The 24,294-nt window shown below is 52.2% G+C and overlaps 2 protein-coding genes across 2 annotated transcripts; one reads left to right on the top strand and one right to left on the bottom strand.

Moving 5' to 3' along the window:
* The first annotated feature begins 332 nt into the window (after window positions 1-332).
* Window positions 333-6,595, top strand: Polr2j (RNA polymerase II subunit J). The gene is made up of 4 exons (XM_051161307.1): window positions 333-442; window positions 3,717-3,806; window positions 5,990-6,164; window positions 6,501-6,595. The coding sequence occupies exons 1-4, from the start codon at window positions 390-392 to the stop codon at window positions 6,534-6,536; spliced, it is 354 nt and encodes a 117-aa protein (XP_051017264.1). The 5' UTR covers window positions 333-389; the 3' UTR covers window positions 6,537-6,595.
* A 279-nt stretch (window positions 6,596-6,874) lies between these two features.
* On the bottom strand, window positions 6,875-24,045 carry Lrwd1 (leucine rich repeats and WD repeat domain containing 1). The gene is made up of 15 exons (XM_051161268.1): window positions 23,846-24,045; window positions 22,209-22,443; window positions 21,036-21,152; window positions 20,350-20,490; window positions 20,033-20,137; window positions 19,389-19,517; window positions 19,195-19,309; window positions 18,566-18,675; window positions 18,035-18,242; window positions 17,525-17,597; window positions 17,298-17,438; window positions 7,696-7,787; window positions 7,400-7,555; window positions 7,217-7,329; window positions 6,875-7,118 (listed from the first exon to the last, which is right to left on the bottom strand). The coding sequence occupies exons 1-15, from the start codon at window positions 23,923-23,925 to the stop codon at window positions 6,978-6,980; spliced, it is 1,956 nt and encodes a 651-aa protein (XP_051017225.1). The 5' UTR covers window positions 23,926-24,045; the 3' UTR covers window positions 6,875-6,977.
* Between the last annotated feature and the right edge of the window lie 249 nt (window positions 24,046-24,294).

Raw genomic sequence — 24,294 nt, 5'->3', positions numbered from 1 at the left:
AGAGGACCCCAAAAGAACGCTAGTGCCGACCCACCCGGGATGTGTGTGTGTCCCGCAGCAGCTAACCACACAGGCGACTTTACAGGAACAGCTCAGTCCTGACCAGGGAGCCCGTCACAGGTGACCCAGCCCTCCCAGCGTTAGAGCAAGCGCCAAACCGCTCCTAGTGAAAGCCGACCAAGCTTTAGCTTAACGCATGTGCACAGCTCGCATCCTCGCTCTGCCTTGCCTGCGCCTGCGTAAGGTCATCCGGTTCGCTAGGGGGCGCGCGGCCATGTGCTTACTCTGATTGGCTGCGTCTGAGTAACCCGGAAGTGGTCGCGCTTCGGGGCTCTGTGTGTGGAAGGCGCCTGCGGGTTGCAGTCTAGGAGGGAGAAGGCGGCGGTAGGATGAACGCCCCTCCGGCCTTCGAGTCGTTCTTGCTCTTCGAGGGCGAGAAGAAGTAAGTGGATGCGGCTGAGGCGGGGTCGGTTGTGTAGGAGTCCCGCGGAGCGCCGTGCCTGGGGGAACCGGAGCGGGCTTTGCTTTGAGCACTGTGTTGCTCCCGACCTTCAGGCCCCGGTGCGAAGCAGTGGCGAGTGCGTGCGTTCTGCGGTGGGAAAACTTGAGGCTCAGGGACATGGAGTCGCTCGCTCCAGACATTCAGTCCTTGGCGACTGAGGCAGAAGGCTCCTGGTGGCGGTGGTGAGAGCTAGCCCCTCACACTCTTCAGCAGCCTGAGCATTTTAGAGTGTCAGGAATCCCGACTCAGGCCAAACTCGGGTTCGTGCCTTCCACGCTAAAATAGGATTTCAGAGCCGGGCGTGGTGGCGCACGCCTTTAACCCCAGCACTCAGGAGGCAGAGGCAGGTGGATTGCTTTGAGTTCAAGGCCAGCCTGGTCTACAAAGCGAGTCCAGGACAGCCAAGGCTACACAGAGAAACCCTGTCTCGAAAAACAACTCCCCCCTCCGAAAATAGGATTTCAGGCCTCACCGATTTTGTGAAACAGGGTTGTTGGTTTTTATTAAAGATATTTAATATAGGCTTAAGCATGAGGGTTCAGAGAAAGGCGCTGAAAGACACCCAAGTTGGGTATGTATGCATTCAGAGAGAGCAGGGGAAAGTAAAATATACTTGTGTGGGTACAGGATTCTCCAGGAGGGATTAAGCATCTAATTCCATTTTGTTTTTTCTTGAGCACGGTTTTTCTGTGTAACAGCCCTGGCTTTCTTGAAACTCACTTTGTAGACCAGGCTGACCTCAAACTCAGAGCTCCACCTGCCTCTGCTTCCCGAGTGCTGGCGTTAAAGGCAGGAGCCACTGGCTGCGGCTGCATATAATTGTCTTAATGGTTGCCAGATGTACCTTTTTAGCGGCTCAAAAGTTACACCTCAAAAGGTTGCTAAGAACTCTTTCCTTCGTATCCTCCTTCTTGGAAGTTAGCTTGGGCTAAAGTGAGTTCCAATCTCAATAATAATAATAATAATAATAATAATAAATGGAGGTGTTATCTCTTTGGTAGATTGCATCATTCCTGTATCAGTCCGTCAATAAACAATGAAGTTCTTTAAGGAGATTCCCCCAGTTTTGTCTGTATGGTGCACAGTGTACAATGCAGACCTGTATCAGACACTTCAAGTTCCTCCCCCCACCCCCCACCCCCACAGGGCTTCTTTGTGTACTAGTCCTGGCTGCCCTGATTTGCTTTGTTGACCAGGCTGGCCTGGAACTCGCAGAAATCCACCTGCCTCTGCCTCCCAAGTGCTGGGATCAAAGGTGTGTGTCACCACCTCCAGCTTTCCTAGAAGGCTTATATGTAGGGGTTTGTGTTTGACCTCTGATGGCTCCTTCAGCCTCCCTTCGGGCATGTTCTCAACTGAGGGCCCTGTTGCTGTACCATCAGCAAGAGCATTTGGCCTGGTCTGGAAACACATCTGGTTGTCCCAAGGGGGTTGCTCCTGTCTTCTGATGGCCAGAGGCAAGGGATGCTGTTAATACTCTTGGTGTACTTGACAGCCTCTCAGAGAAGGACCATTGGGTCTAAAACGTCCCAAGTACCCGGCAGGCAAGATGGCTCAGGTACAGGCACACACAGACTTGATTTCAGTATCTGGGACCGATATGGTAGAAGGGAGAGAACTGACAATTTACAGGCTGTCCTCTGATCGCTCTCACCACATGTGTGTGGACAGAGTAAATGTGTACTGAGAAATTCTGCTGGAAAAAAAGGAGCAATCCTTAGCTGGGGGGTGAATGTTAGATCCACCTTTAATCCCAGAACTCAGGCAGAAGTAGACGCATCTCCAAGTTTGAGGCCAGCGTAGTCTACAGAGTGAGTTCCAGGACAGCCAGGGCTACACAGAAAAGCCGTCTCCCTGGTATATAGATAAGGGGCCGTCATGGAGATAGAGGTGGGGTGGGGTGGTTTGTTTTGTTTTGAGACAGGGTTTCTCTGTGTAACCCTGGCTGTCCTGGACTCACTTTGTAGACCAGGCTCATCTCCAAAGATCTGCCTGCCTCTGCCTCCCTGAGTGCTGGGATTACAGGCGTGAGCCTAGAGGTGGCTTGTTTGGCTTTTCTTGTCATCCTGGGGATTGACCCTAGGTCTGCCCCATGTTAGGCTCGTGCTGGATCACTGAGCTACACCCCAGCTCCCTTTCCCTCTAACTTGTACAACTATTGATAGGCTGGGAGATGGCTCAGTGGCTAAAACATTTGCGTCAAAACTGTGTCTGCTTCCATTGCTCCTCCAGAGATGTGGGAGGGGCAGCTAGGGTGGTGATGAGACCCAACCTTAGCGAAGAGAAAGGCAAGGATGACAGCGGAGGGTTTCCTGTTCTGATTCAGCCTCCCACGTTGCTGGGATTACTAGTCTGAGCTTCCAGGCAGGCCTAGCTTGTGCGCTGTTTGAATAGGGTTGGTGGTGGGGATGGAACGCAGAGCCTTCCACACGTGAGGTAAATGGTCAACCACTGAACCTTGCAGAGCTCTCAGACGGTCCTTTACAAGCAAGCAGACTGATTGAAAAAGGCTTCCGAGGGCTAGACCTGTAGCTCAGTGGTAGAGGGCTTTGCTTGGCACTCTTAGAACCCTAGGTTCAATTCCCAGTCCTGCTGCGGATAGCAGGGCTTGCAGAATGGTGGACTTGCCTTGATCGTTAGGGGGCTTTGTGTCTCCTGGTTGTTTTTGTTTTTCCGAGACAGGACTTTTCTGTGTCACCCTGGCTGTCCTGGAATTCACTCTGTAGACCAGGCTGGCCCCAAACTCCCAGCAATCCACCTGCCTCTGCCTCCTGAGTGCTGGGATTAAATGCGTGCACCACCATGCCCGGTTGGGTTCTTGTTTTGTTTTGTTTTTTTTCAAGACGGGGTTTACCCTTTAGCCCTGGCTGCCCCATAACTCAACACTGTAGACCAGGCTGGCCTCAAACTCAGAGATAATTTGCCTCTGCCTCCTGGGTGCTGGGATAAAGGTGTGTGCCACCATGCCTGGTTGGTTCTTGTTTTCTAGGTAAGAATTTAGTCAAGACCTGGTTTCAGGCCACTGTTCAATGCCTTGGTGGGAAAGGGCCAGATGCCTTAGTTTCTGAGATCGTATGATTAGCCCAATGCAGTCTCAGGATGTGTGACCACTAAGGGGGCATTCTGGCTCTCAAGGCACCTGGCTGGATTACACGGGCTGGATGGGGGCTTGGGAGAGCGCAGTCACCCTCAACTATTGCCTGTCTCTTTCTAGAATCACCATTAACAAGGACACTAAGGTGCCCAATGCTTGCTTGTTCACCATCAACAAAGAAGACCACACTCTGGGGAACATCATTAAATCGTAAGTCCCAAGCCTGACGCCTGCTGCAGGTATCACTAGGACGCTGTGGACTGAGCACTTGTCCTGTGACAGTGTCTTCCTGTCTCTCCTCAGCTTGCTCTATCAGTTCAGATTCTGGCTTTCTGACACAGTCAGGCCTCAGACTCACTGTGGAACAGAGGATGACCTGATTAGGGACGCCTGATTCTTCTGGCTTCTACCTTCCAAGTGCTGAGATCCAAGTGTGTAGTAGCTGGCTTATTTATGCAGCGTCAGACTGCACAGGGAGCCCCAGCAGTTGTCTCTTGGCCTTTTGGCTAAAATCAAGTTAGGGAGCTCCAGCAAATCAGGGTTTCATTTTAATGGGCATCAAAAGTCCAGCAGATGCTGGGTATTGTGGCACACACCCCCTTAATTCTTGCAGTGGGTGGGCAGATGCAGGCAGGGCTCTTGTAAGTTCAAAGCCAGCCTGGTCTACATAGTGGGCTCCAGGACAGGAAGCAGGGAGGGAGGGAGGGAGGGAGGGAGGGAGAGAGAGAGAGAGAGAAAGAGAGAGAGAGAGAGAGAGAGAGAGAGGAAGAGAAAAGGAAAGAAAGAAAAAAAGAAAGAAAAAGAGCCAGGCAACAGGAGCATCTGGCTCACCTGACCACTACTTTGTGATGGCTGCACTATTTATTTTCCAACTATTTTTTTCAAGACAGGGTTTCTCTGTGTAGCTATCTAGTAACTCATACTGTGGAACAGGCTGGTCTTGAACTAAGAAATTCACTTGCCTCTGCCTCCCGAGTGCTGGACTAATGTTGTGCACCACCACAGCCTGGCTAGCCCCCAACTTTTAAAAAATTATTTTTTTGTTTTTGTCCCTGAGTGTTCCCTGGAGCTGGAGTTACAGATAGCTCCACATGCCATGGGTGCTGGAAACTGAACGTGGGTCCTCTGCAAGAGCAGTATATAATCTTTAAGAAATCTTGGGCTGGAGAGATGGCTTAGAGGTTAAGAGCACTGGCTGCTCTTCCAGAGGTCCCGAGTTCAATTCCCAGCAACCACATGGTGGCTCACAACCATTTATAATGAGATCTGGTGCCCTCTTCTGGCTTGCAAGTATATACATAAACAATGTAAACAAAAAAATCTTTTATGGATGTTTTGCCTCTGTATGTGTACCATGTGTGGCTGTTACCCACGAAGGTCAGAAGGCACTGCATCCCCTAGAACTGGAGGTACAGATAGTTAGCTGCAGTGTGGGTACTGGACCCTCTTAACTGCTAAGACACAAAAAGTATATATTATGTGAGGAGTGTCTCAGCAGGCCAAAAGAGGGTATTTGCTCTCTGGAGCTGGAGCTGCAGCAGGTGTGCGCCCCCTGGCATGGCTGCTGGGAAGCAAACATTCTCTACAAGAGCAGTAGGTGCTCTGCCATTGTGTTGCCTCTCCAGCTCCACCTACAACTCATGCGTTTAAGGGTGTTTCCTTCTGCACAGCCATCTGTGTACCATATGGTGTCCTTAGATGCCTTAAGGGGGTATTGGGTCCCTTGGGGCTGGTGTTAGATGTGAGCCACCATGTGGGTACTGGGAATTAAACCCAGGAAGAGCAGCCAGTACTTTCAACTGCTGAGCTGTCTCTAGTCCCCCATCTTAGAGCTCTTCAGATATGTGTGGCAGGGGCACTTAAGAGCACATGAACTTAGGCTCTATCTCTCAGCTGTGGAAAAGGGCCATATATAGACAGCCTCTGGGGACTGTCAGAGCCTGGCCCTCTTCCTCATCCTGTTGCACCTTCTTGCTATACTTATGGGTGGGGCCTTGTATGTTTTGGCCTAGGTGCAGCCACTGTAAGATTAGATTGTCAACTTCTGTGATGAAAGATGCCATCACAAACTGGTTCCCAGCCAGGGTCGCTGGCCCCTGTAGATACAGGGTTCCCATATGGCCATGAGGCCCTTTAACCTGATTTCCCCCTCCCTGCAGTGCTGGGAGGGGAACCTCAGGCTTCGTGCATGTTAGGCAAGTACTCTACTACTGAGCTGCATCCCCAGCCCTCTGGGTACTTGCTCAGGCTGACCGTGGACTTACAGTCCTCTTGAAGAGCTGGGATGAAGGCCGGCATATGACACTCACTCATGCACAATCGGGGCGGGGGGGCACTTTGGTAAGTAGCCTGCCAGGTCTGGCTTCCCTCACACTCAACACTGCATCTCTCAGGCAGCTGCTGAAGGACCCACAGGTGCTGTTTGCTGGCTACAAAGTCCCTCACCCCTTGGAGCACAAGATCATCATCCGTGTGCAGACCACACCAGACTACAGTCCCCAGGAGGCCTTCACCAACGCCATCACAGACCTTATCAGTGAGCTGTCCCTTCTGGAGGAACGGTTCCGGGTGAGGCGCTGCGGTGGGGTTGTAGGGCGGCTGTGGCTGGGTGTGTTGCATCATTCAGTAGTAGAGCTGTCGTCCCAACACACACTAGGAGCCCCAGTGAGGGGCTCTCCTTGGTCAGGGCCCTCTCAGGGTAAGCTGTCACCCACTGGGAGTAGCCCACTTGGCTCTGTCCCCAACCCTCAGCAAGCAGGTGCTGTGGAGGAGCAGATGGGTGGGGCCTGCTGAGGCCCCCCCCTTGAGCACACCTTTGCTGAGTGGCCTGCCTCCTGCTCTGTTTTCTGGAGGGCCGCAGCAGTGTAAGCCAGTGCAGTCACTGCCTTTGTCCTTGCTCTTCAGGTGGCCATCAAGGACAAGCAAGAAGGAATTGAGTAGCAGCTAAAAGCAGCATTGCGTAATGGCTGTAACCCTGGTGCACGCATTCTCAGGGCCCTTCTCAGTACCCCATGATGACCACATTCACTTTGAGCTCACTGTAGCTGGGCACTGGACACTGGACACAGCCCTGTTGTGTACATAGACTGTTGTTTTCCTAATAAAGTATAGCGGGAGAGGAGACTGCAGCATGTGGGCCTTCAGACTTGATGGCCACAGATGACTTGTCACACAGACCCAAACCATAAGCCAGGCAGAACCTGGGGCTGCTGGGCTGGCCTCAGTTAAGGTGGGGACCTCAGTGGGGCCTGTGTGACTACACTCATTTTCCACTGGCCTCTAGTCCACAGTAGAATTTAATAAAAATACCTACTGGTACAAATGACACTACCACTAGCCCCAAGCTAATAAACCATGTCCTGGTCCACTGCCCTGTGCACGCTAGCAACTCTTCCAGATGGACACGATGTTGGAGTCCGTCAGAACAGTGAGGTAGGTAAAGGCTGCGTTGGCCACTACTGTATTTATCATGGTCTTGGTCACTGGCTGGCCCAAGGCTATTGGCTGAGGCCACTTGAGGATCTGAGGAGGGAAAGAGAAGGCATTAGGCTCCTGGCCTTCCCAGCCGTAGCTCGAGGACACCAGGGAGGATCTGCAGGGTGCCCACCCAGCAACAGTACCTGTGTCGGGGCCTGTGGAGTTGCTGCCACAGAAGGCGGCTGCTTTAGTAGGTCTCCAACGTCATAGATCCACACGCTGCCTTCCTCATCCCCACACAGCACGAGGTTTTTGTCTGTCAGGACAAGTGGGAGCCTAAGATGGGGCCAGGAGGGTGGGGGGTGCACAGGGGGCGGATGGCTCACCAGGACAGGTGCTGAGGGAGAAATAGGCCAAGTTGGTGGTTGACCACTGCAGCCGGGCCAGGATGACCACAGGCAACACTGACTGACTGCGCCGGCCTGCCCATGTCTGGCTCCAGCTCCACAGGTAGATGGTGCCCTGTCCACTCCCTTTGGAGGCTGTAGGAAGAGGAGAAGTGGGCTCAGGCTGACTGCATGTCCCCACCTGCTGTCCCCACAACCTCCCTGCTCCCCAGCAGGTGCCTTAACACCCTTAGAGTTAGGCCCCAGCCCAGGCCGTCCCAGCTCTGTTCACTCACCCACCACATCTTCATTCACAAATGCCAGCCCATCAACTCTCCGTCTCAACACCTTGGAGTCCTCAGAGAAGACGAAGTCCACCTCACACACCCTGCAGAAGACACTAGCCTGACGCATGTCCCATCAGCCGCCTCCTCACCCAAGGAGCTGCATGGTCCTGCCTTTTGTCCTAAAGGGGGGCCACCTCCTGAGTGTGTGAGTGGAGTCACAGGGATGGGAGCACAGGGTTATGTGGGGCTTGCAGGCCAGAAGAGGATTTCAGTGCTGCTCCTACCAGGACCAATGAAAGAGGACAGCTGTGTAAAGGGAGGCGCTCTCTGGCCTAGGCTAGTCCCCAGCCAAGCCTTCCCTGCCTTGGACTCCCTTTGTAAACACTCAAGGCACAAAAGCAGGCCCCCCCCCCTCCCCGCCCAAACCCAGGCTTCCCTAACTGTTGTTTTCTAACTGCGCTAAGGCCCATTCAAGCCCCTCAAAGCAGGAAAGTGGCTAGGGGCCCCTACAAGAAAATAAAATCCCACTAATCCCTGAGTTTGCCCTAATGGTCAGGCCACATGACTCCTCCAATCCCAGGCCTTCCTGAAAAGCTCCTCCCCTGCCCCCCAAGGATCCCTATATAAACCCAGGTCTCTGCTGCAGCTCTCCTAGCAGAGGCAGCCACCCTCCTGGGGTTTTCCCTCCCAATCAATCTCCTGTGTGAGGTGCAGCAAGACTGTAGCACTCTTGGCTCCTGGTGCTAGGATTCCTCTTGAACAGAGCTCTAACACTTGTTTGGTGCCTGTGCAGAGTCACACTGGGAACCTATCCCCCATCTGCACCCCACCCACAACGGACTCACCTGTCTTCCTGCTCACCGATTGCTCAGCACCCTACCTACCAGTGACAATTAGGTTAAGTTTCCCTTTTGGTCATTGTAAACCTTTCCCTGAGTCTGAGGAAGTGACCATTGAGTATCCAGCACTCCTCTGGTACTCCTGGAGGTAGAGGCACCCCCAGCCACGGTCTTTAAGGCCACCAGTAGGCGCTCTCACCTGACCCCATCCAACCACCCTCGGAGCCACAGCCCTGCAGTTTCCTCAGGACAACTGGGCCCCTTCCTGCCCTCTTCTCTCACATTTACTTTGGAGCTGACTAAACTCCACGGCTCCTCTAAGCCCTTATGGCTCTTGCAACTCCATTCCCCAACCCGTTCCTGGGGATGAGACCCTACTACCAGAGCTCACGTCTTCCTCTGGCCGCTATGAAAGCCTTGGTACGGTGGTGGCGCACGCCTTTAATCCCAGCACTTGGGAAGCAGAGGCAGGCAGATCGCTGTGAGTTCGAGGCCAGCCTGGTCTACAAAGTGAGTCTAGGACAGCCCAGGCTACACAGAGAAACCCTGTCTCGAAAAACAAAAACAAAAACAAACAAAAAAAAAGCCCTGGTACCAGGCACTGAGTCTCCCCTCTAGCTCAGCCAGCCTAAGCCTCTGACCCCTGTTGAGTGTGTTGACAACCCACTGAATGAATGGCTTGGTCCTCCCTGAGTCCTGGGGACACCCATGACTACAAGCTGCAGTGACATTTTCCTTCCCCATTCCTCATCCATGGGAACAGTGTCTTCCTCACCCTCTCAGTCCCCCTTGGGATGCCTCGGCCTCTCACCTGGCACCGGACCTCAAGCATCCCAAGCTCGTTTGCCTTTGTAATCAATTTGGTCTAAATGCCTCTTAGACAACCAACCCAAAGTGCACTCTAATCCCAATATTTGGGACCTTTACAGATACTGGGAGCGATTCGGGAAATGAAAGATTCTTTATGACCAAGCTTTCTCTCGCCTCCACTCCAAGCCTCCCCTCTGCACATGCTATGAAGTCAGAACAAGATGATTCAGCTAATAAGCACCCCACCCCCATAAAACTCCCTCTCCTTTTCTGGCCCCTCTGGTTTCCCTTTCTCCCTCCTCAGTGACAGGTCACACAGTCAGCTCCCACTGGTGCCCCCTAGCCGGGGCGGATGGCTTAGTCAGGGTGTACATCCCCTTCTCATTTATTCTCAGAAATGGAAAAAGATTGGGGTCCCTGCACTGCCAATTCTTCCACCTTTATTAAATAATTCCAGTATATTACCTTATCTTATAACCTCACCTTCCACGATGTTTATATGATTTTGGCACAGGTGAGTCTGGCGCAGGTTAGGGCCCATGCAAATGAGATCCAAACTGATGACACCTACCCAACTGGGGCTAAGACAGTCCCCAACCAGGACCCTTAATGTGATTACAATACTCCAGGGGACATCCTAGCTAGGGATCAATTATAACTTACCTCCTCGCCAGACTCCACACGCTGTGAGTTCGAGGCTAGCCTGGTCTACAAAGTGAGTTCCAGGACAGCCAAGACTACACAGAGAAACCCTGTCTTGAAAAAAACCAAAAAACCAAACCAACAACAACAAAAAACCAAAAAAGTAATTTATGTTAATCCCAGTACTTGGGAGGCAGAGGCAGGCTGTGAGTTCGGGGCCATACTGGATTACAGAGCAAGATCTAAGGACAGCCAGAGCTGTAACACGGAGAAACCAAAAAAAGGTAATTTATGAAAAATTTCAAGCAGTCATCCAGAATAAACATGAAAACACGTCTCAGTTCCTACACTGCCTTGCACCAAGTTGCATCCTGAGGCCCCAGACAGAAAACAACTCCTTATGAGCTGCTAGTTCTCCCAGAGTTCCCCTGATATTAGGGCCAAACTTAAATGTCTAGAGAAAGGACCCCTGACTCCGCAGGTTTCTTAGCTGTGGCCTTCAAGGTGTACCATGGGAGAGAAGAGAAGGCCCCAAAACAAAAATATCTAATGATGGCTAAGACCTCTTAGCCAGTCAAAGCAAAAGCCCAGGCTCCCTGGCCTGTCCAACCCTCATAAGCCACCCTGACCATGTCCAAAGTGCCATCAAGAAGGGTTTGGGGTTTTGACTGCCACCAGTCAAACCCCTCATGGTGTCCCTCATGGTGTGGGGACATCAAGCCCAAATGTCCTTCACTTGACCTCCTTGGTCTGGACATGAACAACCGAGGGGGCCTGGGCTCCCCTGACCTGACCACCACCACCTCCAACAGGGAGCTTCAGGTAGTCACCACGTATCAGGGCAATCTGTAGTTGAAGTTCTGTTTTGTTTTGTTTTCCATCCCCCCCGCCCTTTGTGTAGCCTTGGCTGTCCTGGACTCACTTTGTAGACCAGGCTAGCCTCAAACTCTCAAAGATCCACCTGCCTCTGCCTCTCAGAGTGCTGGGATTAAAGGTGTGTGCTACTGTGCTTGCCTGGCCAAGTTTTGGTTTCTTTAATAACTCAGTTATGTTATGTTTTTGTTTTAATCCCTAGTGTGGGATATGGGAGTGCCTTAGTTTATCCACAGTTGATAACTGCCTCATTCGTCTTGGAGCAGGGAGAGGTCTTAGCCAACTGGAGCTAGTTTAATTCTGAGGACTTGGAGAGGGTATAAATATGAGAGCCCGGAGAGTAAAGGGGTGAGGGGCTTGATGAGACACATGGAGGAAGCAACAGCTGCTTGTTGGTTCTGCTGCATTTGCCGATTGCTGTTGCTAGACTTCTAGATATCCTGACGACTGAGATTGGTATTTTCCCAAAGAACACAATGACCCCAACCAGCTGGAACTAAGTCTATAAAGAGGTTACATCCCCTGCCCCTTCTAACCTCCTTTCTCTCCTACCAAGGGACGGTAGAGGCTTAAGGAATCCCCCCCCCCAAAAAAAAAGTTAAAAAACAAACAAACAAACAAAAAACCTAATGCCTACAACAATCTGTCTCCTTCCTACTGGACACTTGGGCCATCTTTTCAGTCCTGAAGAAATTCTAGGGACCCACCTCTCCTTCCTGTTCCTATATTGTTGGGGTAGGAGCACAGCCTTACCAGCCTCACCAAGCCCCACCACATAGCTTGTCTTTAGTGGTATCCCCCTTTGCCCATTCCTTCCTAGTGGTTACCAACCTCTTGTCTTTAGGGGTATCCCCCTTTGCCCATTCCTTCCTAGTGGTTACCAACCTGTCCTATCCCCTTGCTGGGAAGGGACCTCCTAGCCAAACTAGGAGCTTCTATTTCTTGTGCTCCCCATCCACCTGACTCTAGGCTTGCTAGCCGTTGCTACCTCACCCCCCAAATCACACAATCTGACACACCTTTTCCCTTACCAGCCTCTCAGTTCTACAGGTGTGGGATACCAAAAACCCCTCTATAGCTAAACATCAGCCTCTCTATCATTCAATTATAAAACCCCAACAAATGTATCACCCAGGCTCAATACCTCCCCTCGGTACTCCATACTTGCAGTTGAAAAGCCCAATGGAGCCTATCGCTTGGTTCAGGATCTCTGACTTACCAATTCATCAGCTGTGCCCCCTCACCTGTAGTACCCAATACCTTTTCTCTACCATCCCCTCAGAGATCTACCATTTCTCTGTCCTAGACCTCAAGGATGCCTTCTTTTCTATTCCTCTGGACCACTAGTCACAAAATATCTTCGCCTTCATTTAGGCTAACCCACACACACACTTCTACCCAACTCACTTGGCCAGCCCTGCCCCAGGGTTCCAGCCCTACATTTATTTGGGCAGGCTCTGGCCTCTGACCTATTCTCTTTGCTTCTTCCCAAATCCAAACTTAAACAATATGTAAATGATCTTCTCCTTTGTAGACCATCCCTGAAAATTAACCAGACAGACACCACTACTTTATTAAACTTTCTGTCCAGCAAGGGATATAGGGTCTCACCCTCTAAGGTCCAGTTGTCCACCCCTCAAATTACTTATCTGGGATTAGCTGTTTCTCCAAGTCACAGGGCCATTACACAGTCCCCACGATCAAGAATGAAATTCTGTTCTTAGGGCTGGCTGGCTTCTTACGTTCCTGGATCCCTCCTTTCTTTCTTCTTACCTGCCCCCTAAGTAAGGAGGCCCTCGGCCCCTCACATGAACCCCCTCTTGCAACCATTGCAAGCCATCTCCTAGTTTCAACATCCCTTCCTCAGGTGCCAGCCTTCCATCTTCTGCACTTAACTTGTGCTTTTTCTGTTACTGAAAAGGAGGGATATGCTCTCTGGGTCCTGGATCACCAACTGGAACTTCCTGTGTGCCCGAGACATATACATTGAAAAGATAAGGCCATATTAGCTGAGGATGGGCACCTTGTCTCAGAGCTCTGGCTGCAGCTGAACATCTTATACTCGAATCAAGGAAGTTAAGCTTTGGGTTGCCTATCACTAACTTACCTCCTCACTGCCTCTCCTACCTCCTGACAATCAAGAGTCTCCAAATGTGATCCACCTCCTGAGTTCTCTCTCTTCAGGTAGCATGGATAGAGGGCACTACACTTACTTTTCAGCCACGCCCACCTCTTAATAATTCAAATCTTCTCCCCCAACCTTGAAATATGCCCCCATCTCATTCTTGCATTGAGACCTTAAAAGAATTACTACCCTAGTCCTGTACATATTAACACACAAGGGAGTGCTGCCCTGGGCCACCCACACACGTACAGAGGAGGCTGGTCCTTCTTACGCACAGTGGATGCGCTGTTGTTTCAGACAGCATAGTAGTTGAAGCACAGCCTTCCACAGAAACCACAAACCAACAGCCGAGTTAAGAGCTCTTTCTTGCGCCTTCCAACTAGCAAAGGGACAACCCCTAGCCAAGCATGCTGTTCACAATCTCTTTGTCACATTTGGAAGGAATGTCACAGCTAAAGGAGGGTCCATAACCAGCTCAGACCAAATTACGGCCTGCTAGGGGCCTTCCACCTTCCCATGGCCACAGGAATTGTCCACCGCCGATCACATCAGGCGAACAGTAACTGAGCTGGGGAGGTGGCTAGCGCTGCGGCTCTCAGCAGCCTGCGTTCCTCTCACATGCCACAGTCATGCTTGGTTTACACCTCACATTTTCACCATCATCCCCAGCTATTCAACAGATTTTATCCTATCTGCACCAGACCTTTCACCCAAATAGCCAGGCTTGTCTTATTTATAGCCTGTCTCTGAGGATCTATCTTTTTTCTAAAAAAGATCACTGCTGCTTGTAAAATTAGCTAAACTTCTAACCCCAGCTCCAGGCATCAAAGCCCTCCTAACCCAATCATCAAGCCAGGGGATTCCCTCACTGGGACAGACTGGCAAGTCAGCTTCACTCACAGGCCCACAGTCAGATGTTTCAAATACCTTTTGGTCCTGATGAGTGAGACACATTCTCCGGATGGGTAGAGACTTTCCCCACCATTAATAAAAGACCAGTTTCTGATCTCCTTTTCAGGGGGATCCTGCCCCGTTTCAGAGTTCCAACAGCCCTTTAATCAGATAAAGGCCCTAAATTTACTGTTCCAACTTTAGCCAAAGCCTTTAACATCCCAAGGTGTTTCCATATCCCCCACCATCCCCCGTCTTAAGGCAAGGTCAAATGAACCAATTGCTCTCTCAAAAACCTTTTCAAACGCTCCCAAAAACTTCATCAACATTGGCTAAACCTCCTGCTGCTGGCTCTTTTGCAATTAAGAGTCCTTCCAAAGGACCACTCGCATCTCCTCCTGGCCTCAAGCCGTAACTGTCACCTCTCCCCATCACCTTCTTAACCCCTCCTGTGTTCTGCTATCTTCACTGCACTCTCCCCTGGAACGTCCCCACCACCATTTGCCTCAGCCTTACTCTGATCCTCTTTCTCTTCAACCAGCATCAGGGACTTGGTCCTTCTCTCTCCTCCAAGTCACAGTTCCTCTCTGCTTTCTCCTAAATGGACAGGCCCCTTATGGTTATCCTTACTACCTGAATGGCCATTAAGCTCAGTGGTTTCCCTCACTGGACTCATTTTTCTTATCTCAAGCTCTTTATACAATCATTTCAAGACAATCCTCCTCCTAACATTTCAACCTTAACAGGGCCATGCTCTCTTAAGTTTCAGAAGATTGCAAGGTTGACTAGCCTGCCTCGGGTCTCAGAAGAACGAGGTCTCAGAGACGTGAGTCCAGTGCTGTGGGGTCATGAGCTATCTCCTCTCCTCCTCACTCCCATCGGCACTGAGCTCTATGCATGGAGATTTGAGGTTCAGGAAACTGATTACTCAACCATGCAACCAGACAAAGCACGTGGTGAGGTCTGGAGACTGCTCATCAGCAGGCTGCCAAAAGGAGATATTACCTCTATAACACCTAAATTTATTTATTTTTCCTGGTTTTTTGAGATAGGGGTCCTCTATATAGCCTTGGCTGTCCTGGAACTCAGTCTGTTGACCAGCTTGAACTCACAGAGATCTGCCTGCTTCTGCCTCCCAAGTGCTGGGATTAAAGTGTACGCCACCTCGCCTGGCTTTCTAAATTGATTTCTTTTTCTTTTTTCCTGAGACAAGGTCTCTCTGTGTAGCCTTGGCTGTCCTGGACTCACTTTGTAGACCAGGCTGGCCTCGAACTTACAGCAATCCACCTGCCTCTGCCTCCCGAGTGGTGGGATTAAAGGCATGCACCACGCCTGGCCTTCTAAATTGGTTTCTAAATCACCTGTCTCCTATGCTTGCTTTCTCTATGATCAAACTAGAAACCACTTTCAACATTGGCAGAGACTTAATGGCGGCTGGCCTTACTGGTCCTATAGGGGACATAGTGCATATTCAGGAAGCTGGTCTACCTTTTTGACTTCTGCCCAGTTCCTTGCTGCTTCTGGCCTGAGCAGAGGCAGCCCCCCCCCCCCCCAATTAATCTCTTGTGTGAAGTTTGTTACGAAGTGTGACTTTGTGGTAGTCCTTGGCTCACAACTGTCCTGATTGAGCTGTGACACTTTCCCCTAAGCAGAGCTGGAGACCGGAAATGTCCCCCCTGGGGGGAGGGCAGGGGAGTGGTTCCACTTTCCCTGGGAAACCATCCCCACAACAGGCAAGAGAAACAACTACTATGCAAGCTCTGTGCCCCCAATTTCATCTCCAGACCCACATAAGGTAGAAAGAGAACCAACTCCAGGAAGTCCTCTAACCTCCACACGTAATCCCTCCACACACTCATGTCAAAACCCAAAAATAAGCCGGGCATGGTGGTGCACGCCTTTAATCCCAGCACAGGCAGAGGCAGGCAGATAGCTGCGAGTTCAAGGCCAGCCTGGTCTACAAAGCGAGTCTAGGACAGTCAAGGCTACACAGGGAGACCTTGTCTCGGAAAAACCAAAAACCAGCCAAACAAACATAAAAACAAACCAAACCAACAAACAAAAACCTGGTCTCCATAGTAAGTTCCATGCCAGCCAGGGCTACATAGTGAGACCTTGTCCAAAAAAGAAAGCTAGGTGTGGTCCTATCTGGGAAGCCAAGGGCCTGCCACTCAAAGAAAGAAAATATCAAAGAAAGAATGTTAAAGAGGATGGACCTGGGGAGGAACATCTCTGCATCTCTTGTTCTTCCTAAAGAGCCCAGGAATAAGGTTTGCTGAGTGCTGCGCACATCTTTCATCCCAGCACTCCAGAGGCAGAGGCAGGTGGATCTCTGAGTTCCAGGACAGCCTGGCCTACAGAGTGAGTTCCAGGACAGCCTAGCCTACACAGAAAAACCCTGTCTTGAAAAATAACACAAAAATGTGTTAAGTGAGATGGCTCAGGATTGTATTGCTTAACAATCCTTGTTAGGATCCCTGGAACCCACGTAAAGATGGAAGGAGAGACCCAACGCCACAGGCAAAGGAAGGCATGAATGTCCCCGCCCCCACACCCACAAACTCACCCCCACACACAGTAATGAAGGTAAAATACAACTGCTAAGAGATTTCTCAGATGGGGCAAGGCCAACTCCCCTAGGCTTCTCCAATTGCTAGCTCTCTGAATAAAGGACAGTTTTAACATTCAAATCCCACCTCTGCTCATGGCTTCTGAGACAGGCTGCACAAACCGAATTCTGCTGATATCATAGCCCACAGCCCTCACTGGGAGCCTTGCTCCTCAGAGACATTTCCGTGTGCTTTCCCCAGTCCCAACCTTCACACTGCTGTCCTCTCTTGCAGCCCTGGGCTCTCTGCAGACCCGCTCTCTGACAAGTCACCTATCAGTCAGTCACCAGGCTGCACCCTCAGTGCTTGCCCCTTTGATGTCACCCCTGGGGCCTTTTTTAGCTTTCAGACAAGATCGCATGTAGCCCAGGCTAGCCTCCACGTCTCATGGAGCTGTGGATGACCTTGAACTGACATGCTGATACCCTGTCAAGAGCTGAGATAACAGGCACCCACCAAGGCCTTCCACCCCCACCCGAGGGCAGGAGTGTCTCAGGGCTTCCCACAAGGACAGAGGAGCCACAGCAGCCCGTCCCCACAGCTTCTTCCCTGGGAACATCCTGTGTCCACTACCCTCACTGAGCCATGTACGTCACTGCACTTCCTCAAATCACACTAGGGCAGGAGGGTCATGCTGCTGAGTGACAGGACAGTTGAATGCAGTGCGGGTGATTAAAGGTAAGGAGCAGCCTCTGAACACAACTTCTGGGGCAGCCCCCCAAACAGCACTGAGGTGTGCCCGGGGTCCACGCACATCCAGCTTTGGAGCCCAGCTTTCGAGGCACAACACACGCACGCACGCACGCACGCACGCACCCTCACCTTTGCTTCTGGGGCTGGTCTAGCCGCACATCCCAGCAGCTGCAGCCGCCCTCACAGCCAGCCAGCAGGAGGTCATCCGGGCAGGAGGCAACGGGGCAGAGGCGCAAGGGGACAGAACTGCAGCTGAGCACGAGGAGCTTTCTGCCAACGTGTAGGAAACCGTGAGGCGCAGGCCGTGAGTCTCACCCTCAGCAGCCCACCCCTCTCCAGCCAGTCCACAGCCTTACCTGGCCTGGAACTTGTATTCCTGGTCAGGCACCCCAATGTCCCAGAGGATGATCCGTTTGTCGTAGGAGGCAGCTGAGGAGGAGAGAGGTAGCCCTGAGAAGATCTTGCAGGTTGAGACTGTGGGGCCCCCAACCAGCTCATCAGAGGCAGGGAGGGCAGAATGTGGCTAGGACCAGAAGGCATGGGCCCACAATCTCCATAGTCCTGCCTGAACCCAGTGTACACAGCTTCATAGCCACCTCTGTAGCACATCTGTCACCTCTGTTGGGTTCACCATACCCAGGGGATAGGGTTATCTCCCCTGGTCCCAGGTAGAGAAACAGAGGAGCTCGAGTTGCTAGGAAACTTCAAGGCTGTATAGCACACTGGAAATAAAACTGAAATGGAGATCCTGGCTGGCCGAGGCTACCTCACCTCTGACCAATGCTATCTGGGCCCAGCATCCTGAGCCCTACCACCTGGACAGGAAAGACTGTAACGGTGGGAAAGCCCAGAGGCGAGGGTCTTACTGAAGAGGTGAGTCTCATGGGTGGGGCTGAAGCAGAGGGTGGCAATGGCTTTCTTGTGGGCCCGGATGACGCTGCAGCAGAAGCCGGCGCGCACGTGGAGCAGCCGGACCATGCCCCGAAGGCCTGCAGCTGCCAGCATGTTCCAGCACTTCTTGTGGCCTGCCTGGGTGACCACCGGCAGGGCTGTCCAGGCCACTGAGAAGAACTCCTGAGGAGGGCGGGAGGAAGGAAAGGAACAAGAGGCAGCTCGCTTGGAGGACTGGTCTTGGGCAGTGAGGACAACAAAAAGAAGCTCCCAGGAGGGCTGTGGGTGGCTGAGCACTACTACAGCGCCTGCCTGGAGGCCCCCAGTGAGGAGCGAGGGGACCGAGTCAAGAGGCAAAGCCCTCTTATTGGGCCTAAGACCCTGGCTTCCATCCCCACCAAAATAATTAACGCCACAGGAAACAAATGGCTTAGCATGGACTTCCAGCCTCAGGGCTCTTGCCCCCAGAACCCAGCAGTCTTCAGGAATGGGGCCCTGGCACTCACCTCACCTGGGACCTTGTATTTATGGAGTACGAAGCCTGTCTGGCAGTCTATCACGCAAACAGTCTCTCCGCCACATGTGGCCACAGTCTGGGATGTGGCCCCCGAGTGTCCTGTTTTATGGGATCAGTCACATCAACATCTTTTTTGTAAAGTCCTCTTCTTACTGTCTTTCTTCCTGGCCTCTATGCCACTTAATTGGTTGTCCCCCAGCTAAGGGCATAAGAACCCGTTGCCTCACACGTGACAGGCAAGCCCTCTACAACTCTACTACACCCATGGCCTTCCTTTTACCTGTTATGTGCCTGTGTCATGTCGGGGTGCACACGCGCGAGTGCAGGTGCCCATAGAAGCTGGAAGAGGGCATCAAATGCCCTGGAGCTGGCCTTACTGGCAGTTGTGAGCCACCTACTAAAGATGCTAAGAACCAAACTTCAGCCCTCTACAAGAGCAGCCATCTCTCTCACCAAGGGAGCTGTCTCTCCAACCTTTTTTTTCTATCTTGACATCAATCTCGTTCCATTTCCCAGGTATCTTCCCCCCACCCCCTGCCAGGTATCTTTTAATCTCATTTCCCACTGAGCACCACTGTGAGACCCGAGCCTCCCTACGCCCGTTGGCCCAGCACGCACCCTCCTCCTTGGCTGGCTCAAAGGCGCAGGCCCACAGCTGGGTCTCCAGGTCCTTAGGGCTATTGTTTCTGCTATGACACTGCAGGAAGTGCAGGGGCTCCAGGTGCAGGGCAACCTGTAGGGGCACAGATGGTCACGGGTGCCCCTTGGCCTGCTCCCTCTGTCACTCTCCCCCTGCTACCTGCAGAGCTTACCTGGCTCCCATCTGCGTCCACAGGTCCATCCTCCACCTGGGTTGGTCGGGAGGTTGAGGCACGCATGCGCTTGATGGAAGGAAAGCTGAGTGGGACACTATCTGGCCGTTTTGAGGCCACCGGTCTGGACTGTGGAAGGTAGGGGGCTTGTAACCAAGTGAGCACGGCCCAGGGGTTTCTTCCCCTGACTACAGGCCGAACTTACACCCTCTCCAAGGCCCAGAAAGCAAGAACTGGGCCATAGAAGGAACCTCTTCTGTGTTAGGATTCCAAAGTAAAAGGCTGGATCACCAGCCTATGGGGCTACTCAGTACACTAAAGGTGAAGGGACTCAGGTCACAGGTAAGCATCCCTTTGAAGGGGACATTTGGACATTGAGTCTTGGCTCTTGGCTGCCAAAAGATTCACAGCCCATCCCCATATGAGCCCACAATATATACAGCCTTGGAGCTAAGCAAGTATGGACTGGAGCGGTAACCAAAACAAACCTTTCCTCCTTCTAAGTTGATTCCTTCAGGTGTTTTGTCACAGCAAGGGAGGACTGACTAACATACTTGGACACCACCTGAGTTCACATAGAGGACCCTCTGTGTTCTAGGGCAGAAAGGCCCAGGGCCCTCACAGCCATGTGGGAGCACACTTACCCTGAGCCTGGAGGTAGCTGCAGCCTGTGGAGGCTCCTTTGGTAAGTCGGCTTCCTGCACCTGGGTCCCAGCTGAGGCTGCCAGCTCCTCAGCAATCATCCGCACCTGCGTGAGGCCAGGCCATCAGAGGCCGGGCAGTCTCCAGTGCCCTCAGCCTCTCCTCAAATATACCCGGTCACAGGGAGCTCCATGGCTACCATCCATCCCTGACCCACACCACTCCCCACAGTGACCCGATCCTTTGGAGCCAGGGAGTTCTCCAGGACAACTGAGAGCCAGAGAACCCAATCTCCAGGAACATGTCCCCAGTAACATACCCGCCACTGGGTGAAGTCCCTGAGAGACTCAGGGCCATAACACACATCCCTGACTGCAGACTTCAAGAAGTCAGCCTGGACTTTGTCAGCTTCCTCTTCGGGGCTCACAGTGGCTAGGAACTTCTCCCAGTGAGCTGTGACCTGACATAAGAGGGACCAGTCCAGACCCAGCCCAACCTGAGGCTCCTGGCCACACACAACACCTCCACCCTATCTCCTCCTCCACAAAGTATCCTGACTATAAGCCTCTTATTCTGCTACTAGAATAAATCAATGTCACATGACTTGAAACCAGCTTGGTTCAGCTGGGCATGGTGGTAATCCCAACACTTGGGAGGCAGAGGCAGAGGAGTACTAAGCCATCTGTGCTATACAAGCAGGACCCTGTCTCAAAAAAGATGGCTCACTGCTGAGTTCTAGCCTACCTGGTATCCTGCTGTGCCCTCTGCATACCTCGGAGACAGGGTCTCCAAACACAGGAAGCAAAAAGAAACCAGACCCAAAAAAAAAAAAAAAAAAAAAAAAAAAAAAAAAAGAAACCAGACCCAACACCTCAGACTCGAGGCTGTCTGGGCAAGGATCTATTACACACCTCTGAAAATCCATTTCTGTCCCGCCCCCCAAATGCCCAGCTGATATGACCAAGGACTCCACCCCAGCCCCCACCAACTGCCCATCACCCTCACCCTGTTGGTCAGCTCCCGATCTAGGTTTTCCACTTGTAAGCAGGCGGAGGCCGTGTCCTTGCCGTTGACCTTGCGGAGTTTGGGCAGGAGGTAGGAGATTTTCAGGTTGTCACTGACCTAAAGGACGGAGGGATAACGGAAAGCCAGGAGTAGTGGCATGAGTTCAATTCCCAGCAACCACATGGTGGCTCACAACCATCTAACGCCCTCTTCCGACATGTAGCTGTACATGCAGAGAGGGCACTCATATACATAAAATATTTTTAAAAAATTTTTTTTCTTTTGGAAACAGGGTCTCACACTGTAGCCCAGGCTAGCTCCCAAAGAAAGGTTCTCACACCATAGTCCGGGGAGTGTGCGGTAGGGACATTTCAAGTTTGATGCCAGTCTGGGACAGTGAGTTGGAGGCTGGTCTGTGCTACAAGGCAAAACATTGTCTCAAACAAGCAAAACAAGGCCAGGCGTGGTTGTGCACGTCTGTAATCCCTGCACTGAGGAGGCAAAGGCAGGCAGATTGCTGTGAGTTCGAGGCCAGCCTGGTCTACAAAGTGAGTCCAGGACAGCCAGGGCTATACAAAGAAACCCTGTCTCGAAAAACCAAAATAAAATACAATAAAATAAAAATAAAAATTGAAAAAAAAAAGTCAAAGCTGGGTGTGGTGGCACACTCCTTTAATCCCAGCACTCGGGAGGCAGAGGCAGGTGGATCACTGTGAGTTCGAGGCCAGCCTGATCTACAAAGCGAGACCAGGACAGCCAAGGCTAACACAGAGAGAGACCCTGTCTTGAAAAAACAAAACAAAACAAAAACAACAACAACAACAACCCCCCAAAAACAAAACTGGGGGAAAAATCAAAACAACAAAACCCCAAACAGAGTGAGTAGGTAACTCAATTGGCAGACTGCTTGCTTAGCATGCACAAAGCCCCGAGTCTGACCCTTAGCAATGCATCAGCCAGGCCTGATGGAGCAAGGCCAAAACTCAGGTCAGAGACAGGAGGATCAGAAGCTCAGGGCCACCCACGGCCACATAATTGATTTGAAACTAGCCTGGGCTACATGGGACCCTGTCCCAAACAGACCAACCCAAACCCAAAAGACACAGCAAAGCCTGAGTCGGCCCCAGTTGGTCCTGGTCCTGAGCTATGGTCTGGGGGGCACCTCCCTCTCACCGTCAGGAAGGGGTTGCCTTCCAGATTGAGCTCCTCGAGTTCCGGGAACTGGTGCAAAGCAGTAACATCCCCCAGCTGGTTGTTGCTGCAGTGAAGGACGCGCAGGTGGGACAGGCCCAGGTTGGCAGGCAGCGTCTCCAGCAAGTTGTTAGAGAGGTCAAGTTCTTTCAGTTTCTTCAGACACCCCAGGAGATTGGGGTCCAAGTGCTCTGAGAGTAGCTTCAGTCCCGACAGACTGGAGTGAGGGCAGAGATCAAGAGAGCTCAGGGGGCTGGGCAGACCCTTCCGCTAACCACCCCCATCAGCCTCAGAGGGGCTTTCAGCAAGAAAGTTCTTGTGCAAGTACGGAGTCTTCCCCATCCCCCACCCCCACAACTTGGCTAGCCTAAACTAAGTAGACTAGGCTAGCCTCAAAACTCAAAGAGATCCAGGCCACAACTCCCTGCCTCTATCTCCAAGTGCTGGGATGACAGGCACGTGCCACCACTCAGGAGCAGTTCAGGTGGAACTATGGCGACTCTGGCTTTGCGCATGTCCTGTAAGCACTGTACCAAGTGAGTTACATCAGCAGTTCTAGCAGCTCCACTTTCTAAATTACGTTCGTATTCATTATAGAGCATTCTGTGCACCTGTGCATGGGGTGTGTGTGTATGGATTGGCATAGTTTAAAGTGTGGGTAAGGAGGTCAGGGTTTTAGGGGGCTGGTTCTCTCCTTCCACTGTCTGAGTCCAAGGGATTGAACCCCGGCTTGGTGACAGACACCGTCACCTGTGGGACCATTCCTCTGCCACGACTTCCCTCCCTTAAAGAATCTTCTGTTGCCGGGCATGGTGGCACAAGCTTTTAATCCCAGCCCCTGAGGGGCAGAGGCAGGCAGATCCCTAGACATTGGAGGCCAGCCTGGTCTTTTAAAGCCAGTTCTAGGACAACCAGGACTGTTACACAGAGAAATCTTGTCTCGAAAAGCACACAATTAAAAAAGAGGGGACTGGAGAGATGGCTCAGAGGTTAAGAGCATTGTCTGCTCTTCCAGAGGGCATGAGTTCAATTCCCAGCAACCATCTAACGCCCTCTTCTGACCTGCAGCTGTACATGCAGATAGGGCACTCATGTACATAAAGTATTTTTAAAAAAATTTTTTTTTCTTTTGGAAACAGGGTCTAACACCATAGCCCAGGCTAGCTCCCAACGACAGGGTCTCACGCCATAATCCAGGCTAGCTCTCAACGCATGCCGTTAGTCTTGCGCCGGGCCCTCGAGACTAGATCACATAACGACTTTAGAACCTAAGGCTTCCAATTTCCTTCTTGATAGCTTTTACTCGTTCCTGCAGGCTCCTTCCGCGTTACCCAGGATTCCTCAATATCCTAGTGGGTGCTCAAGTCTTTCCACTCTCCGCGGGCTAGGAGCGCTCGCTCCAGGTCCACCTGACTCCAGTCTGGGGCTGCCAATATCTCCGCACCACCGTTAGGCGCGAGACAGAGAGAGGCTCGACAGGGACCCGACCCCCAGAGAACAGAATAACCCGGACAGGAGGTGGGCTAAGGGAGGGGTCTGAGCCCAGCACCCCGCCCACCAAACGACCCAGGCCGGGAAAGAACCCTGCGCCCCGGATCCACTTCAACCCCTCCTCTTACTTCAGACTCTGAATCTTCCCCAGCTTGTTGGTCTTGGGTCGCCCGCGTTGCAGGAGGAGCTGCGGCGTGAGAGGAGCCATCGGTGGCTGAAGGTTCAGCCGAACCCACACCTCCACGAAGTCGGGTCACTAAGGCCCGCTGCCGCAGAGCCCAGGAGGTGGCGCACAGCTAACCCTTTTGAGAGTCCGCGGCGACCGGAAGGAAGCAGAACGTCGGCCGCGCGCCGTGCCTCCTGCTTCCGCGTGCCAGGACTACAACTCCCAGCGGGCCCTGCGCTTCGCGCCTGCGCTCTGGCTGCTCGGAGGACTGCTCGCTATGGCGGCGACTGATGTTTCTCATCTGCCCGAATGCGGCTGCAAGGGCATCCGGACCTGTCTTATCTGCGAGCGCCAGCGCCAGCGCCAGAGGGACCCGCCCTGGCAGATCTCCCCTCAGGTAGGGACTGAGAA

This window comes from Acomys russatus, chromosome 19 (assembly GCF_903995435.1).
Source record: "Acomys russatus chromosome 19, mAcoRus1.1, whole genome shotgun sequence".
Lineage (NCBI taxonomy): Eukaryota > Metazoa > Chordata > Mammalia > Rodentia > Muridae > Acomys > Acomys russatus.
The sequence above is the reverse complement of the archived record's forward strand: the minus strand, read 5'-3'. Positions and strand labels throughout refer to the sequence as shown.